The sequence below is a fragment of the Tupaia chinensis genome, unplaced genomic scaffold (assembly GCF_000334495.1).
Source record: "Tupaia chinensis unplaced genomic scaffold, TupChi_1.0 Scaffold000360_1, whole genome shotgun sequence".
NCBI classification, from domain to species: Eukaryota; Metazoa; Chordata; class Mammalia; order Scandentia; family Tupaiidae; genus Tupaia; species Tupaia belangeri.
Genome location: NW_006159856.1, coordinates 3136873 through 3151339, shown reverse-complemented (window position 1 = coordinate 3151339; position 14467 = coordinate 3136873). Strand labels below are relative to the sequence as shown.

Genomic DNA, 14467 nt, shown 5'->3' with positions numbered 1-14467 from the left:
TGGAAGCCGGGGGCACGTCCTTGGCGCGCTCCCCCACCCGGCTCGCCTCTCCACCTGTAGGCACCTGCGGGGCCTCCCTCTGGGCCCCGGATAGCCAGGCTCAGACACTGCAGGCCGCAGAGTCCTGTGTGTGCTGCGGGGTGGGGGTGCTTCCCTTTCAAAGGCGAAGGACTGCCAAACAAAAAGGGGCGTTCTTATTCGTGTGTGGGGAGTTTGCAACTTTTAAGTTGTTTCCAGCTACCCTGACTTGACCCTCTGGCATCTGCCCCCCCCCCCAATCTCAGGGGGGTCGCCAGGAACCCCTGGTAACAGGCTGACTGAGGGCCACCTTGGCCCAGGACACTCCCCAGTCCTCAGGCTTCCCTCACACACAGAGGTGACCATTAGCCAGGCAGAGTGGCGATGGGATCTACAGGGAACACTCCGGTGACTCGCACATTTGTCCACTCTGAACTCCTGGTAGCAGGGACCTCAGAGCACACAGGTGGGTCTTGGTGATAGGTGGGTCCTGCTGACAGGCATCCCTGGTGGAAAGCGGTCAAGCGGCCTCAGTGGCCCAGATTCCTCCCACACACACCCCTGTCGCCCGCCCCCCACTTCGGCCAAGAGCTGGCTCTGCCAAAGGCGGCTTACCACAGCCTGGCAGGGACCAGCAAAGAGGAGCTGCCGCTCTCAGCTCGCAATGCCTGGGCCACTTCCCTTCTCAGGCAGGTGGTCTCTCCAAGTTTCTGGGTTTTCTCCTCCGTACTCTGCAGCCCACTTCAGCTGCCCCCAAGGTCTGTCCTGAGCTTCAGGTACAACTCCGGTTTCTTCTGGAGTCCACATGCTTTGCAGGACCTGGTGGGTCTATGCTGGGATGTCGGCTTAGACGCCATCCTACTAGAGGGCCTCCAGCGCCCAGGACTACAGAAGCATCTAAGCATAAGGACGCGACAGAAGTGGGCAGCTGCTTAAATCCAGGAGAAGCCCTCAGACAAGCAGTGCAGCTCTGCCCATGTGTCCTGCCCAGGGCCCATCCTCAGGGGTTCGCAGTTCCAGCCAGGAGCAAAGGTAAGGGTTGGACAGTGACTCGCTCACGGAGCATGTGCGTCTTCACCACACCCATCCAGGCCTCTCAGGCCAGTCCGACGGCCTCACCCAGAAGGGGAAAGAGGTCAGAGCAGCAAGCGTGAGGTCTCAGGCCCGGGGCCTACCCTGGAGCAGAGCTCATATGCATCAGGAGCCCCTGGTACTAGCTCCTCATCCCCCCTGGGGACTGGAGAGGGGAGGTCTTGCATGGGCTGCAGGGCTGATTTTGACACCACTGTGACATCTTGCTGAGTCTAAAGCAAGGAGGGGAATACTTGGTCCAGGAAGCAGCTCTTTGCATTTCCCCTTCACCCTGCCCCATCACCTGTGCAGCCACCACCCACCAGTCCCCTTCTGCAGAACAGTTGCTGGGCTACAGAGCCTCATTCATGCTCCCCACACATCCCTGGCCCCTGAGGGGCTGGCCCTGGACAGCCGGCGTGGAGTCGGGTAGCAGTTGGGGGCTGTAGCCGCAGACACATCCGCCGTCCCGGGCGCCTGGCACTCGCTCATCCCTGCAGGGAGGGGCAGTGCCCTGCTGCATTCCCAAACCCTGGCCCTGACCCAGGCTCTTGCCATGCCTGGCAGCTGCACCTGCTCCCACACTGGCCCCGGAAAATGCAGGCTGCTGTGGGAACAGACAGCTCCCTTCCAGCTGTGTGGCCCCAGAGAACAGCTCTGCAGCTGTCAACGTTGCCGAAAGGTGGGGAAAGCTTCCTGTCAAAAGGAAGAGGTGGCCTGGCTCCTACTGCCTGCCTGGCCAAGAACTCTGTTGGCTGGGTTGGCTTCTGCCCCTCTTCATGCCTCAATTTCCCCAACATAGGTCCTGCCCAGGGCTCTAGGGCTGCTGGTTGCAAGTGACAAAACTAACTCTTGTCACTGAAGCAGAAAGCAATTAATTGGAAGAATATCAGGCCTCTGAAGACACCATGGGGAAGGCTGGAAAGCAGAGCGTGGGGGGCACTTTGGGAGGTGGGCAGCAACTAGGCATGGTCACATCCTGAGACAGGACAATGTCTTGGTCCTGTGCCACTGCAGGGCTGGCCTCCACAGTCAAAGAAGCCTACAGCCCTGGCTCATAGCTGCACCAGACTGACCAACAGCCATGGCTGCTGCTGCTAGACATCGTAACCAGATATGTGGCCACCACTGCTAGACTCGGTGGCCACAGGGCTGTGTTCCTGGTCAATGCACTGCAGCCATGGGACCTGCTGCCTGCGCCTGCCACTCACCAGCCAAATGAACTTCAACCATCACACAACCTTTCTGGTCTGAGCTTCTAGCCTGATATAATAGGATGGCCTTCCAGATGAGATAGTGCAGTCAGGATCTTTCAAAATCATCATAGGATTTATAAACATAAGGGGACGATCCATCAGGGACTGGGCTTCCTTGCCTTGCAGCTGTGGGGTGTCGCACACACCAACTGACCATGGCAAGCACTGTGCCCTGTGCTCACCAAACCCATCCACACATTTCCCTTTCCCACCATCCCTTCCATGAAGTGCGGTGATAGGAATGAGTGTTGGCCAGTGGCATGTGGGTGGAAGGGACAGCCGCTGCTTACAGGCCCAGTCATGAGGTGCCCTGCGCTCTCAACCAGACTCTTCACTTGCCACATTGTGAGATGGAAAGTGTTATGAGCTAAGCTATGGACTCACCCCCAAAATCTCATATGTTGAAGCCTAACCCTGGCATGATTATATTTGGAGAAAGGGCCTTTAAGGAGGTAATAAGGTCAAATGAAGTCACAGGGTGGGCCCTTATCCAACAGGACTGCTGTCTTATAAGAAGAGGAAGAGACACCAATGATCTCTCTCTCTCCCCTCCTGTGCACAGAAGAAAGGCCATGGGAGGACACGGTGAGAAGGCGGCCATCGTAACCCGGAAGAGGCCTCACTAGGAGCCACACTGCCGGCACCTTGATCATCGACTTTCCAACCTCCAGAGCTGTAAGGAAATAAATGTTTGCTGTTTAAATCACCCAGCCTGTGCTATTCGGTTTTAGCAGCCTGCACAGACAGAATGTAGTAGATTGTTCAAAGAAAAAAAAAAAAGCTATAAATATTTCCCTCCCTATATTCATGCCCCTTAAAATGTGACTTTATCCCCCCTCCCACTCAAAAATGGAACCAATTTATGTCCCCCATGAGTCCAGCTTGCTTGGACAGATAAAGCACATGGGAATTCACACATCCACTTTTCTCTTGCAGCCCTGCCTCCACCATGTTCAAGACCTCAGGCTAGCCTGCCAGATGATAAGAAAAATGGAACCCAGTCACCCCTTGACTCTAGCCAACAGCCGGCCAAGCCTCAGAAGCAGATCTGCCAAAGAACAATTGATGATTCCAATGTGTGTGAGAGCCAGCCTAGTCTGGAAGAACCACGCAGCTGAGCCCAGCCCAAATTACCCACACACATGGCTTGGCCATGGTAGTGCATGCTGGATGCTGCTACTTGGCAGGCTAAGGCCATATGGAAGGCCTGGGTTTGAGTTCCAGCCCACCCTGAAGAACTTGGTGTGCTGGCACACGTTTGTTGCCCCAGAAACTCAGTAGGCTGAGCCGAGAGGATTGTGAGCTTATGGCCAGCGTGGACAACATGGCAAGACTCTATCTGAAAGGGCTGTGGTCCTGGCTGCTTGGGGAGCTGAGGCTGGAGGTCTGAGACACAGTGAGAGCCTATCGAAAACATCACCACTGCCACCATCCCACACACAGAGTGACCTACTCACAAAATTGTGAGCTAAATAAATGGCTTGTGTTTGGAGGTCATCACTGGGTTCGGAGGTCATTTATGAAAGAAAAAGTTTTCTGGTATAGAATTGGAGGACTCTACGTGCCATGGGACTTGGGATCGCTGCATAAGAGCCTGTGTCCCTGAGTTGCTATAGGGGAGGATACCAGCAAAGTCTGACCTGAGCAAGACTAAGTATGACATACAACATGCAAAATAAACTACAGGCAAGAAGCCCACATCAACGCATATGATAGTGGCATTGCAGCATACCAAAATCAAAGACATCCAAAACCCACCAGAGGAAAGAAATTACTTGTAAAAGACCCACGATGATATATAAAGCAAATGCTCAACAGCAGCAATAGAAGCCAGAAGACATTGGAATCTTCCGAGAGCTAACAGAAAATAACTGCTGATACATCATAGATTAAATGAGAAGAAAATAAACCATGAACAACCTTACGGCAATAAATGTGAAAAACTAGACAAACTTATAAAAGTGTGGCTTATTGGGTTGTTTGAAAAGTCATGATGCACTTTTTTTGCATAGAAAAACACGGCAAGACTTTTCTGATGACCCAGTGTACTATAACGGGCTCAAACTAGTCACATAAGTCTTTTATTTTGGAGAGGTTTTTGCTATAGGGCGCGTGCACTCACCAGAAAGACAGAGAGAGACAGAGAGACAGAAAGCGAGAAATCACCCCCCCCAGGGGGGATGGTCACGCTGCAATCCCTTCTCCTCCATTCTCCTCTCGGAATCTTAGGCACGCACGCACACGCGCCCAGCGTGAGTTTTAAGCCACCGGGTCCGGGACGCAAACTGCGGTCGGCTACATGGGAGTTCAGCAACATAGCCATTACGATAACTGCTGGTCCCAAGTCCCATAAGTCTTAAAGCTATTGAATCAGTAGTTACAGCTAATCCTGTAAGGAAATACCAGATCAAGCAACTTTTTAAGGTGAATTCTTCTAAACTTTTAAATAATAAATCATTCCAATCTAATACAGAGTCTTTCAGTTTATTTTGGTAAAAGAACGGATACTCTCGCACTTACTAATGAGGCTGGTATTATAACGTTGACAATAGTCATTCAAAGAATATAAGATAATTATAAACTATCTCACTTACAAACATAAACACAAAATTCTAAACAAAATAAAAGTAAATCCCAAACTGTTCTAAAACAATACAGAACGTACCAGTGATGGTCGCAGCGGGCTGGCAGGCAGAGTAAGATAACTCAAGGGGGTGGTCTCAGCAGGGTGGCACACATCGCAGGCCAGCTCAGGGAAGGCTGATTTCCAAAGCTGTGGTTAAGATGAGGGCACCAGGGCCAGCCAGGTGATGTGGTGGTCAAGGCGGCTGGATCCCACACGGACAACAGTGCAGTTCAAGCCCCAGATCCAGCAGCTTGAAAAACATGCGGGGCATGCATGCCCCAAATCCAGAGAGGAGCATGGAAGAGAAAGGACTGTGGCGTGGTCACCCCTTGTAGGGAGTGCTTTCTCACTTTCTCTCTGCATTTCTCCAACAATTGCACATGCCCTGTAGCAAATTAAAATTAATTTATAATTTTTTTTAAAGATGAAGGAACCACAGCAGTAACCAATCATCCTGCACTGGTTACACTGCAAAAGAGTGGATACCACCCTAGGCCAGAGGGGCAAAGAAAGGGAGAGGTTACATGCATTTCTGGTGTTTCTGGGCCCACACTGCCTGAGCAGGCTTCTGGTTGCTGGCAGGTATCTGACTGGCACCTGCTGCAGGTGGTTTCAGGCAGGCCCTGGCCTGTGACAAGAGCACCATGACCTATTTATACAGTCAGCAGCCGGGGTAATGGCTGCAGGCAGCTCAACAAGCCAGGCATGGTTGCAAGTGGCAAAACTAACTGGCCACTGAAGCAGAAAGCAGTTGATTGGCAGGATGTCAGGCCTCTGAAGGAACCCAGAGGAAGCAGTTAGGTTTGCCATTTGCACCCAGAGAATACCATTCACATGCTGTGAATAGCAGTGACCTTCAGGTATGGGATGCAGTCAGCCTGGGTTGCTTGTTTGCAAAGGATATTGTAACAATGAACTGCAGAGACCGCAGAGATTTATTGTCTCACAGATCTGGAAGTGTGCAATCCAAGTGTCAGCAGGACTGGCTCCTCAGAATCTGGGAGGGAAAATCTGTTTCCAGCCCTCTTCTTGGTTCGTAGTTGGTCATTTTCTCCCTGTGTCTCTTCTGACGGAAAGATAGTCTTCCGTCTGTGTGTCTGTGTCCAAATCTCCTCCTCCTCTTCTTCCTTCTTTTCCTTCTCCTTCTTTCTTCTTATCCTCCTCCTTCTTTTTTTTTTTTTTTTTTTCAGAGAGAGATTTTTTACTACAGGGTACATGTGCTCACCAGAGAGATAGAAAGCGAGAAATCATCCCGGGGAGTGGGGGGGATTGGAATGCCCACACATGCACCCGGTGTGCAAATCTCTTCTTATAAGGATGCCAGTCATCCTAATCACCATGTTTTACTTGATTCCCTTTAATAAAGATTTTATCTACAAATACAGTCACATTCTGAGATGCTAGAGGTTAAGACTTCAAGATAAGAATTTTTGAGGACACAATTCAACCTGGAACACAGAGGTGACCTCAAAGACAGAGTCAAATCTCTGTCTACTCCCTCTGATGTCCTATTGGAGCTCAACAAGAAACCACAGGGCACAGAGACCGTTGCTGCATCTGTGGAAGTCAACACAGAACACAACCTGGACACGTGGGCAAGTGGAGACACGTGGCTCACACTCTGACTAGATGCCCTTCACTCCAGGAATGCAAGGCTGGTTTGACATTAGAAATCTATAAATGCAAGTTATCGCATTAATGGATCCAAGAAGGAAAGTCATCTGCTCATCTCAATAGACACAGAGAAGTCATTTTAAACCGTTCACCACTCACTGGGAAGAAGATGCAAGGAGAATCCATGTCAGGAGTGGGTTATGTTGAGCTCAAGCCACACAGTTCTCTGAGTCCTGGCAAGTTGCTAGAGATCCCTATACTCACAAGCAGATATTCCATACTCTGTGACCCTGGGCATCGGCACCAGCACTGTCCTCCAGTCACTGCCTTAGGTTGTGGCCTATGCAATGGCCAGGGGACACATAGTTTCAGCAGTGGTTTCAGTTGGTTTGAGGGCTCTATGGCCCAGGGCAACCAGGAGAAGGGCCTGAGCTCCCTGTGCTGGTTGTCCTCTGGATACCTGTCTCTCTCTCTCACTCTCTCACTCTCTCTCCTTTGTCCTCAGAACTCTGGCTTTGCTGGTGACAACAATCTTGTTCCCTGTCCTATAGCATCCTCTGCAGCCAGGTATGATCATGTGATCCCGTTCAGGCTACATGTGAATTTGCTGGGGAAGAGGGTTCTAGAAACACTCCTGCTGTCCTGATAAAGGGGGCAGCTATAACCAGCAAACTCAGTCAGCAGGTGGCTGACTGCTGGGCTTCTTATTACCAGAGAAAAACAAACCTCTTCTGCTTAAGCTCCACCAGGCAGGCTTCTGAATGTGAGTGACAGGACCATGAGCAGAGTATGTGGCAAAGCCTGCATCTTCCTGTGCCTATGAACGTGCCTGATGTCTGAAAGCGTGACTCGGAGGTGACCCCACTGGGCTGTGGGCACTGAGTGGCAAGAGCCCCAGAGGTTGAGTGAAGGGAGGAGGGCAGTACAGGAAAGGACATTCTCGGAGGTAGCTGAACAATGTGACCGAGGGCCTGGGGTCAATTTCAGGAGAGAGGCCAGAGGGGCCAGTGCACAGATGAGAGGTGTAGAAGAGCCGCAGAGATTGTGGGGCTCCAAGGTGGGACTGGCAGCACCATGGAGAAAGCCTTGCCCATCATGAGAAGAGCAGATCTTGGCAGATGAGGCTGGAAAGCAGGGAGTAGCCTGTGGTCACCCAGAGGAGACAGATGTGTCAAGGACTGGTCCAAGGTGGGGCAGTGGAGATGAGGAAAGGGACTGGTTGGGTCTGGGTCTAGGTCACTAAATATGGTGCCACCTGCTGACCCCCACCCTCATACCCCCACCAAGGCCATGGGCTCCCTGGTGTAGGAACTGCAGTGTCTTCCTGGCCTCTGGCTCTTCCTGGAACCCCAAGACACACAGGACTGGGCACCAGCTGAGGATTGCCTGCCTCTGCCCCACTCCAGCCCATGTTTGTCATGTCAGTGAACCCTGTCCCCACACAAGTGCCTTAGGGCACCTTCAGCTTCTGACGGCAGCCCACAGGCGCTGGGGGTCTGCGCCTCCCTCCACGTGCTCCCACCTGCTCCTTTCTGTGCAGAGGCCGGGGGCGGCTCCAGGGAGTTGAGTACCAGCAGTCTCCCTCACTGTGACTTGCCAGTGCCCCTCTGGTCTCCTGTGTTCTCCCTCTGGAAAGCACAGCTAAGGGAGAACAGCCCGTTAGGCCTCTGTCTACAGCCAAGCGACAGCCAGCAGGTGTTCTCAAGAGGCTCACCTTGTTCAAGTGTTAATACTCCATGCACTACCTGACTTGGGCCCCGCCCACAGTCTGGGGGCCTAGACTCGGTTTCTATGTCCTGTCCCAGGATAGTCCAGGGTGCCTGGGCCTAGCTGCTTACCTGCCATGGGCAGCCCAGGAGGGTGTGAACTGTACACTGATGTGCCCTGAAGAGGGCCTGGACTCAATGCTGCCTTGGGCCGTGGGGCCAGGCCCCACAAGGTCGCAGGCTCCCATCTCCATTGAGCACTTGGGCTGGCTCAAGGCCCCCAGCCCCAAGACCGCGTCAACCCCAGACAGGACCAGGGAGGGAAGGCTGGCAGCAGGCAGGGCACAGGGAGTGTACGCTGGGTTCTTGGAGACATCTTTATTGTCTTAGAGGCAGGGAATGGTAAGAAGGCAGGATGCCCCCTGGAGGGCCTCAGGAGGGAGCTACAGGTCGCTTGGGAGGTCGTATCCGGTCGTTGATCCAATCCACATAGTTGGCTACTCGGGTGTAGACGCCAGGCTTGTTGAGCCGCCCACAGCCGTCGCCCCAGCTGATGATGCCGTACAGGTAGGCCACACCGTTCTTCTCACAGGCCAGGGGCCCGCCCGAGTCCCCCTGCAGCAGCACCCGTCAGATGCCCACCAGCAGCCAGGGGCCCAGCGCAGGCAGTGTGGGCCCAGAAACACCACCCTCCCACCCCAGCCTCTCTCCCTCCAGCCCAAAGACCCTTGAGGAGTGAAAACCCGGAAGTCCCAGGTGCTCCTAACCAACATAGGACTCCCAGGATGACAGATGACAAAGGTACTTCTGCGTAAAGGAGCTGTCCCACTGTCTCTGAGCCTCATTAGACAGGAAGTCATCTCCTTCCCAGCTGCTGGGTGGGCAGGGCCAGCGCAACCAGGATGTCTGACCACATCATTCCCTTGCTATAATCCTGCGGGGCTCCTCACCTCCCCCACCAGCAGTGCACTCCTCAGTCTGGCACCCTGCTTCTACCCAGCAGCAAACATCCTCATGGACCTCATGGCCACACTGCATCTGGCACATTCGCCACCTGGCAAAGTCCCCCTCCTCCATGAAGCCTTCCCTGACTTCCCCCAGGGAGTTCATCACCCAGTGGACCAGTGTCAGCCGGCCCACTCTACCTGCCGAGCTGTGTAATCTGGTGTTTCGACCTCTCTGGGGCTGTTTCCCATTGTAAAACGGGGCACAAACAGCTCTTCTAGGTCAGAGCTGACGTGCAGCCTAGATAAATGTTAGTGATTGGGGTTGGTCCACGGACCGATCCATGAGCCCACTGGAAAGAGTGCTGGGCCTTTGGTGCCTGGTGTCACATGGACAGCCTACCCCTAGGCTGGGCCGTTGGGATCTGTCCAAATGCTGGGTGATTCTGCACCCTGTCTGAGCCTCAGTCTCTCCGCCTGTAGGAGGAAGTGTCTCTCCTTCCCGCTGAGAAGGCTTCCCAGCAGGGCCGGGGCAGCTGCCAGCAGTGGAAGAGCCTGTCCTGGGGTGCTGGCCGCCGACAGTAAGTGTGCCGTCTGCCCAGGAGTCCTGCTGCTGTGCTAGGACAGGGTCCTGTGCAGCTCTGCTTCCCCAGGATTCAACCAAGACCCCACCTGCCAGGTCCCGGGGGCCTGGCATGGCTCACCTGGCAGGCATCGGACTTGCAGTCGAAGTAGCCGGCACAAAGCATGTTGGGGCTGATGTCCGAGCCATACACCTCGGGGCTGCTGCACTTGTGGTCGGCCACAAGGGGGACCAGTGCCTCCCGCAGGGAGCTGGAGTAGCCGCTCACATCTGCAGGACATGAGCTTTCAGGGGCGGGGAACCCTGGCAGGCCTGGCCTCCCCTGGGCACAGCTCTGGGAGCGGCTCCCACCCCCCACTCACTCTCGTCCGTGTGGCCCCAGCCGGCAATCTGGCACTTGTGTCCCACCGGGAACGTGCTGCCAGACTCGGGCAGGCAGATGGGCTGGACAAACTGGGAGCGGACAGCACAGCGGTCCCCTTTCTTCTTCAGGCGGATCAGGACTGGGCGGGAGAGGTCAGAGGTCAGCCTAGGGTATGGGGGCTAAGAGGAAAGGCTGTTGGGGGCCCATGATGGGCAGAGGGTGGCCAACAAGTTATTTAGGGTGCAGCCCAGCTGGGCAGAGGAGACCCAGGAGTCCCTGGACGGAGCAAGTCAGGGCTCCCTCTGGCCAGGTGAGGCTGCACAGGCACCCCTGCTGCCCTGTGCTGGAACCTTGACTTCTGGCCTCGGATTTGAGGTGCACAGGGTCCCCCGCTGCCCAGATGTGTCTGGAGCTTACCAAGGTCATGGTCGCTGGGGTTGAACACAGAGTACAGGGGGTATGGGATGTACTTCTCGATGCCAAACGTCTGTGTCACGTCCGTTGTGCGGTTGAAGAAGTGTTGGCCCAGCACCACCAACACGTTCTCCCTGCGGGGACTGTAGAGGGGTGGTGACAGCAGCCTGGGCCGGCCCTTCCCTCAAGCCACTGAGGCCAACCCTCCCCCACCCCTGAACGAGACCCTCCAGCCTGTGGCTGAGCATCGTAGTTACTCCAGGAGGGCCAAAGGTGCAGGACTCTGGTCCCAGGGAGAACATAGGTGCTGGGGAGGCCAGCCACTCCCTGTTGGAAGTACAGTGCGACCTCCCGCACCCCATTAACAGCCCCAGTGGGGGAGCCTCATGTCAGGCCCAGGTGGGGTCTGCTGAGCCTAGGCCCAAGAGGGGAGAGGCCTGGCCTTGCCTGGAGACCCCTGCCCTGGCTCCTACCTAGCCTGTGGGGTTTCCAGCAAATAGCAGCTTACCTCCTCCCCCACCCCAAGGACAGAGCCTTTGGCCCCCCTCAGTCAGCCCCTCGGTCCCCAATCTGAACCTCAGTTTTCCCATCTGCACAGAATGTCCCTCTCACCCTCAGCCCTTCTTCCTCAGACCCCACCTCTACCATCTAACTGTCTGAAGCCTTGGGACCATCCGGAAAACAGGCTCCCAGCAGTTTGATGCCTGGCACACAGCCGGCCTGGGGCCACCCCTGGCAACCTGAGTCCAGGGCCAGAGCCTGAGGAGCCTTTTGGATCTCGCTTAGGCGGCCTCCTAAGGAATGAGGTTGGTCAGACATTCCAACCTGAAAGAGCTGCCTGGGGTGAGGGACAGAGCCCCAGAGTCTACCCCTACAGGGCCACATTCCACCCCTGAACCTGCCCCTCACTCCTCCATTCCTGCCCGCTCCCACCTCTCCAGTCCTGCTGGGCCTGGGGGAAGCCTTGGGACATGAGCTGGGGCAGGTGTGAGGCTGCGCCCCTTCTGACCCATGCGGGAGTGCCTCCCACTCAGCCTGGCCCTCCTTGATGTAGGAGTCAATGCCTGCTCTCCTCCAGCCTCTTTTTTTTTTTTTTTTTTTTTTTTTTTAAATCTGCCATAGGACATGTGTGCTGGCTGGAGAGACAGAGAGACAGAGAAAGGGAAAGTAAGAAGTCATCCCCCAGGGTGATGGCTGTGCGTCAGTCCCTTCTCCATTCTCCTCTCGGCATTTTGGGCATGCACGCCTATGCACCCAGCATGGTTTCCAAGCCACTAGGTCTGCACAGTCAGCGGCCCCATCCACCACACCACACTGCTAACCTCTTAACCCCCGCCTCTTAACCACCACACTGAGGACTCGGTGGGCTCATCTCATAGGTGCTACAAGCAGTCCACCATCGAGCAAGGAAGGAGTAGAGCCCACAGCCTCCCCTGGGTGCTGCAGGCCCTGGGTGACTGCTGGGAAAGAAGGCTGCCAGGTCCTTGCGCTGGCCAGATCCTGCTCCCCAGCTCGGAATCACTGGGGCATCTCTTCAGGCCCATCCTTTCCCCAGCCCCTCCAGTTCGATGTCCCTCCAGGCAGGGCCTTGCTGCCTCTCCCCTCACAGCACGGAGGGCCTGGGAAAGAGAGGCCTGGTTCTTCCCACCCAAGCTGCTCAGTCTTAGGTCTCTGACCTGGTGCCTCTCTGGGTGTGAGCTCAGGTGGGGAATGGGTTGGGCCTACTTCCCTGGCCCAGGTTCCCTGGCCCAGCCCAAGACACTTGGGCAGTCCATGCAGGGTCTGCAACCCAACCCTGTCCCCAGTCTTCTACACCCCTGCATCGCCTCCCTGGCCCCTCGTAATCTGGAGTCGTGGGTCTGGGAGGTATGGGGTCTGTGAGGAGGACAGGGCTATGCCCACTACTCCCCTCTACAGGAAACACCCGCACCTTGGCTCCCAGACCCACAGGGTGGATGCTGCAGGGGTGGGCTCAGGGGCTGGGGCAGAGCCGCTCACCTGTTGGAGAAGCAGTGGGCTGCAGATACCACCCAGCAGGTGTGGATGAGGCTGCCCGTGCAGAAGCTGTCCCCAGTGTAGATGGCGGCCAGCCAGGGGTGGGAGCCAGGTAGGGAGGACGAGCCCCCAATGATGCGAGGCCGCAGGAACGTCCTCTTCTTGTGCCTCTTGCCACAGGTCTGGCGTCCAGTGGGGGCTGGCTCAGGCAGGGTTGCCAGGACCTCAGGGGCCAAGGGCTGGATTCTGGCGAAGGATTCTGAGAGCACAGGTGACCAGGTCACTCCCAGGTCCACAGAGTCAGCCCCTTTTGCACACCTTGTCCCATGGAGACAAGCCGGGGAGGTCCTGGCTGGACCCGCTGCCTCCTTTCTCAGGCCCCCCCAGCAGCTCACCCGCCTTCTGCTCTGCCCTAGGCAGCCCTTCTGGAACAAGGTCTGGGCTCAGCCCAGCTCTGCCGCCCTGGGCACAGGGCTCACTTCTGAGCCTGGTCCCCATCCACAGGACGGCAAGAACGAACACCCAATCCCAAGACTTCATGAGGGCCAGAGCAGCCTGGGACACTTGGAGGTGTTCGGCCCCTCCCAGCAGCCCAGTATCCCACAGACGACCCCACGGTAAGATCCTTGCGGTGCAGTGACATGGGAAGCTGCCCCGTGGGGGGCTATTCTCCCCAGGGCCTGACTCCAGGGGTGCCTGCTGGGTGGTCTGCCCACATGGTGTCCCGTCTCTGGGGCCATCCCAGGCCTGACTGACCATGGAAATGGGCACACTGCAGGCTGGGCAGGTGACCAGTCCACAGCAGCTGGTGGCATCACCCACTCTGTCCCCTGGTGCCCGCCCACTGTGACACCTGGGACCAGCTGCTGCTGTAACCCTCTTCCCCATCTCTAGATGGGGCAGTAGCCAGGCATGAGGTGGGGTGGGACGATGACAGGAAAAGCTGCCGTGGACTCTGTGGGTTCGAGGCAGCACCGCCCCGCTCATCCTCCCGCCCCGCGTGAGCTGCACACCACAGGCCGCCAGGCGGCAGTACTCCCAGGACAGCGCGTTGTCCTTCACCACGTAGCACCAGGGCTTCTCGTCCTTGTCTGGGTTCCTGGAGTGATGGGGAAGGGAGGGGTGGTCACACAGCCTTTCAGAGAGGACACGGGGCTGTCACAGCCCAGCTCTTCTGAGGCAGCCTCCCAGGCAGAGGCTCTCAGGGCCTTTGTCAACAGGGCTGGCGGGGGTGTGGGAGTCAGGGAAGGGCCTCCGCAGGACAGACCCTGCCCACCCGGGGTGAGGTGGCCCGGAGTGGCCTGGCAGGTGCTGACCGGCAGTAGGCGTGAGGGCCCAGGCCAAGCAGGGCTGCAGCGCCCACCGAGTCCACATGCAGCTCCTGGTAGAGCAGGTCGGAGTTCCAGGGCAGGCAGTGGAGGCCCGAGGCCGCAGTGCTGGCCACCCCGCGGTACTGGGTGCCATTCCCCAAGAAGCAGCTCTCCGCAGGCACTACAGGTGGCAGGGTGGGGAGTGAAGCTGGGCCTGCAACGGAGTCCCCAGGTCCCATTCCCCCAGGGCACCAGCCAGGCCACGGACTCACCAATGTTGCAGAGCCTCCCAGTGTAGCCTGGCGGGCAGGCGCACACGGTGGTCCCAGTGGCCACGATCAGGTGGCAGGTGCCCCCGTTCAGACATGGGCTGCTCAGACAAGCTGGGGGAGGGCTCAGAAGCTAGGCCATGGGCCTCCAGGGGCCCCGAGGGATGTCAGGGCCAAGGTCCATCCCTAATGCCCTCGTTGCTGAGTGACCTCAGGCAAGTCCTTTCTGCTTCAGTGGGGGGATGGGCACATGCTGGCTGGCACACCCCCCTACCCAGGCCCCCCGGGCCCCCCCCC

General features: G+C 56.5%; 1 protein-coding gene across 6 annotated transcripts in view; it reads right to left on the bottom strand.

The window, feature by feature from the left end:
• Nucleotides 1-8650: 8650 nt before the first annotated feature.
• Nucleotides 8651-14467, bottom strand: part of HGFAC (HGF activator) — a 10852-nt gene continuing 5035 nt past the window's right edge. For 4 of the 6 annotated variants that reach the window (XM_014589512.2, XM_027773598.1, XM_006152944.3 and 1 more), the window contains exons 7-14: nt 14174-14284; nt 13908-14082; nt 13605-13690; nt 12595-12850; nt 10600-10739; nt 10181-10321; nt 9940-10088; nt 8651-8906 (exon numbers count right to left, since the gene is read on the bottom strand). In XM_014589512.2, coding sequence (XP_014444998.1) covers nt 8724-8906; nt 9940-10088; nt 10181-10321; nt 10600-10739; nt 12595-12850; nt 13605-13690; nt 13908-14082; nt 14174-14284 — 1241 coding nt within the window. In that variant the 3' untranslated portion in view covers nt 8651-8723. Of the gene's footprint in view, nt 8907-9939; nt 10089-10180; nt 10322-10599; nt 10740-12594; nt 12851-13604; nt 13691-13907; nt 14116-14173; nt 14285-14467 lie in introns of all 6 variants that reach the window. The other 2 variants (XM_014589513.2, XM_006152945.3) reach the window with 2 other exon arrangements.